The following is a 4746-nucleotide window of genomic DNA, read 5'->3' on the forward strand; positions in this document are numbered from 1 at the left end:
TAATATATCTGCAATGTTTCATTAAAACAGACAAATTGACAACTTTCAAAATTAGTATATTCCTCCTTTTATTGTGATTAAATTATGAAAGTGGTAGGTTGTTTGATTCAATTCCTGTAATTTAAACAAATGCACATTGACCTCATCACATGCATACCAATGACCAAATGAAACCAGTGTCAAGGGAAATCATGATAGGAAATCCCTGGCCCAATTTTGTTTAAATGGGTGGATGTTCTGCAAGCACTTTCAAGAAGGTGAATTTTGCTTTTTATGAATGATTTTAAACAGCAGTGATCCAATTAAACTTCTAACTGTCCTGCATTTTATTTTTTCTTTTGAAGTTTTGTATAGAAATTTTGTCCTTGGAACTTTTTAAATCAAGTTTCCCTTTTTTATTTGCCAGCTCAATGCAAAAGCACAGAGATTCAATGGTATAAGGTGTTTATTAAATATTGAGACTGCTAACCATTTTATTATTATTTGCTTTTAGAGGGACTAAAACTGGTTTATTAATAGTCACAAATGAGATGGCTGTATTACTCAATTATGCTGCTGTTCAATGATTGCCTGTAAATTGTGAGTTACTAATGCATTTATTTTAAAGACAAAGAAACCTATTTCATTTTGTGTCTTAAGGTGCAGCTGGAGGTGATAATGGTGATAAGAAAGATAAAGTATCCAAAGGAGGTAATGCAGTTAAGGTAAGATCCTGGTGTGTGTCATTGTTTGCCACCTTGGTCTTATCCTATTCCCCTTTTCCCCCCACCCCCACTTTGATGAGGGTCTTTAACAAAACACCTCCTGAGTTTTTCCAACAGGTTATGCTTTTATTTTGAATTTCTATCAAGTATGTTTATTTTATTTTCACATTCTGCTACTGAAATGTATAATGCTAAGCAAGTCCTGTGCTTATCTGACCGGTTCATCATAGAAATTGCATAGCCTAAGACGATCAATAGAGGTGTAATGTAATTTATCCAAAATATTTTCCAATATAAACCTTATGAAATCTACTGAGATTCTCTAATTTTTTTAATCTATGTTGCTCTGTTTCATATTTTGAAAGAAAATTATATGTTTCAGCTATCTAGTTCGGTTTTTCAAATGTTTCTATTTTCACTGCTAAATTCATGAACATATTGAGAATTGCAGAGGTAAGTGTCAGGACATCCTCATGACTTGTCTAAATGTCTGTCTGAATGTGTACACTTAATGTAGAATGTTAACTATTCAGTGATGGAACTATTGAGGACCAGGCAATCCTGTTCTCATTAAAAATACTCACGCGTGCACTTTCTGGTGCATTTACTCTGAATTCCATCAGCAATATTTGGGGTTTTTCTTTTGTTTATTATTTCATTTCATATTTCAAGAATGCAGCTGTTAAATATTGTTAAAAGCATTACAATCCTTGCATTGTTGTAGGTGAGACACATTCTCTGTGAAAAACATAGTAAAATCATGGAAGCCATGGAGAAGTTGAAATCGGGCTTGAAATTTAATGAAGTAGCGAGCCAATACAGTGAAGACAAAGCCAGACAAGGAGTAAGTACCAAATGAAAAATATGTTAACATTTGATTCAATACACAGATGGTTTAAATTTTGTAAAGATTTCTGTTACTAAATGTATGTGACTACAAGCTTAGTCAAGACACTAGTTTGAATGTTGAACTGACATTTCAGCCAATGTATATAAACTTATTATACTATTGCTTTGTGCCAATTAAGTTCACAATTAAAGGGTACAGCCTGGTTATTTGGGCAACTTTACCACATCAAGACTTGAACATGATTATTAAATGTTTCTCCTATGTTTTTCAAAGAAATTGCAGATGTGAAAATGACTGTCTTTATTTTTAGGGTGATCTGGGCTGGATGACCAGAGGTTCAATGGTGGGACCCTTCCAGGAAGCTGCTTTTGCCCTTTCCAACAGCACAATAGATAAGCCTATATACACAGACCCACCTGTAAAAACTAAATTTGGTTATCACATTATTATGGTTGAAGGGAAAAAGTAAAATCAATTTATTTTCGGTTCTCAGTAAAACCTTGCAAACTAAATTTGGTTATCACATTATTATGGTTGAAGGGAAAAAGTAAAATCAATTTATTTTCGGTTCTCAGTAAAACCTTGCAAACTAAATTTGGTTATCACATTATTATGGTTGAAGGGAAAAAGTAAAATCAATTTATTTTCGGTTCTCAGTAAAACCTTGCATGGAGTAAGTAGGACACATAATAATTGCAAGAAATATATTCACTAGCTGTTTAAAAAAATTCAACAATAACTCCTTTGTATATCCTTTCCCCTCTATAATGATTATGCTAGAGAACTATTTCTTTTCATCCAGAGAAAATTCAACAAGAGTTTATGTTTTTTAATTGTTTTTAATGTAATACATGTAAATAAACAGTTGAACATCATTCCTGCATTGTAGGTATTATTTAAAGTAAATTATTGTCACTTTTGGTTCTTGGAGAACTGCAACCTTTCCACTGCAGCTTAATTATTAAACTGATCAACTACATCACTTAGATGAAGAACCAGACACTGAAGAATTTGCATTTAGCCTCGGAGTTCAGTTCCCATCTCCCTTAGGCAGTTTGATCACAGTCATCCTGGCGATATGGACACCAAAATATCTTAATTCATTTGAATCAAACCACTGAACTTGTCCTGCATCTCCAGAAAGGTCCACTTCTGGTTCATTTGTTTGGATCCAGAATCAAGATGGATTCATCTTCATCTGCAGATGTTAGAAGTTAAGCCAGATCTCGTGATTATCTCTTTCATCGATCTAAAGGTCCACTTCATAAGTGGCATTGTTGAGTGCTTTAGAAAGGTCACCATATAGCTAAATGATAGCAGATGTTATTTATTGATTAGAAATACTGTTATTTTGTGGTCAGCAGTGAAATGCTGTGCTTATTTAAACAACATATCACAACTCCCTTTGAGAACCAAACTCTTCATAGTATTTCCCTCATCATTGTCAATCAACATTGCCTCCAAAACAGAGCCTCAACTGGTTGAACTTTTCCTTTCACTTGCTTTGCTTTAAGTTCAGCTACCAGTTCTGTATAAAGAGGTCAGGTATTCTCCAGTCCTTCTTTGTGACTGCTGATTGCTATATGCTTGATGTCGGGCTAACACAGAATAGCCTTTGATATTCTTAAGCCATTCTTGGTCATGCTTAAAGATGCCTTGGATAATACTGTAACTAGTGAATGATGCAATGATTTCTTGTAAAAACTTAACCACTACAGCTACAGGGTCTTTCTAAATATAAGCTGCTACTTATGTACAACTTTTAAAGTGGAACATTTGGTGCCTTTGTCTTTTACAGCCCACCCCTGTCAATACATTAAAAATATTTGATAACTTTTTTGATACTTCAAATTTTACTTGTTATTCCATAAAATGTTTTAAATATTATTTTTATTTCCAACTTTGTTGTCTGTTAATATTTGAAAGTAATTCCCTGCTTAGCCAGCTTGATCACACAAGAACATAAGTATAAACAAGTGTTGTTAATGTGGTACCTTGACCCCGTTCCAACCTTCAGTAAGAACATGGTCGAACTGATATCTTAGGTTAATTTCGCTGCATTTTTTCTTTGTTCTCATCAAAAAAATTATAAACGAGCATGATTTAGGAACATTGAATATACTCAATTACCACATCATGTTGGGTTAGAGAGTTCAAAAGGTGTACAATCTCATAGTAAAGAAATCTATCTTATTCCTTGCTGGTTAAACCCTATTTTAACATTGCACATTTTAGATTCTCTCGCCTGAGAAAAGAGCCTCTTGGAAGCTACTCTATCAGTCACACATGGAATGAAGTTGCCTCTTGTTCTTCTAAATTTCAATGTGTATAACCCGCTCATGCTCAATCTCCTTCATGGAACCATGACCTCATCCCATGACTTGATCCAGTGAATTGGCTGCTCGGGTTCCAAGGGAAGTATTTCCTTGCATAGAGAAAAAAAACTCAGCACAGTGGTGAAGTTGGTAGAACTGCTATCTCACAGCTTCAACAACCAAGTTTCAATCCTGATGTCCAGTTCTGTCTTAAATTAGTTATTTTCCCAATGATCATATCAGTCTCCATCCAGATGCTCCAATTTGCCCTTCATCCCAAAGACCTATTAGTCTGTTAGTAAATTAATTGGCCACAGTAAACTGCCTCAAGAGTAGAGGAATCTGTGGGAAATTGATGAAAATTTGTGAAAAATAAAATGGGATTAGTATAAATAGCGATTTAGTGTGGACATAGTGGGCTGGAGGGCCTGTTTCTGTGTTCTGTAAGCTCTAAAATTATTTTTAAGACTAAATTAAAAATAAAGATGGCATATTAAAAGTTGTAATTTACTCCTCTTCAAACATGGAAAATTATTCCTTACCTATCCATGACCAATAGTTGATGAAGGGCAGCATTTACAATTAATCCTTGAGTGTTAAATGAATATTGCCATTTTTAAAATCTACACAACTGACCTTGGAACAGCAGGTGAAATGTTTAGTCACAAATGTTTAGAACCATAGGGTTTCTGCTGTTATTGGAACAGTAGCATGGTCTGCAGTACTCAAGGATGACCATGTATATACGTAAAACAACCACAAATTGTTTTGCTGAATTTACAGATGCTAGTGTTCATAATGTTTAGAATAGATGTGGCCATTTGGCTGCAATATTTCTCATTTTGAATGAATAAACTTACCACAAGCAAGGCCAATA

The 4746-nt window shown here is 34.3% G+C and overlaps 1 protein-coding gene across 4 annotated transcripts in view; it reads left to right on the forward strand.

Moving 5' to 3' along the window:
- leap2 (liver-expressed antimicrobial peptide 2) overlaps positions 1 to 4746 on the forward strand; it is a 61881-nt gene that overhangs the window by 1543 nt on the left and 55592 nt on the right. For 3 of the 4 annotated variants that reach the window (XM_069893371.1, XM_069893375.1, XM_069893373.1), the window contains exons 2-3: positions 640 to 704; positions 1429 to 1548. In XM_069893371.1, coding sequence (XP_069749472.1) covers positions 640 to 704; positions 1429 to 1548 — 185 coding nt within the window. Of the gene's footprint in view, positions 1 to 639; positions 705 to 1428; positions 1549 to 1864; positions 3455 to 4746 lie in introns of those variants that run through there. The other variant, XM_069893372.1, reaches the window with a different exon arrangement.

The sequence above is a fragment of the Narcine bancroftii genome, chromosome 8 (genome assembly GCF_036971445.1).
Source record: "Narcine bancroftii isolate sNarBan1 chromosome 8, sNarBan1.hap1, whole genome shotgun sequence".
NCBI lineage: Eukaryota > Metazoa > Chordata > Chondrichthyes > Torpediniformes > Narcinidae > Narcine > Narcine bancroftii.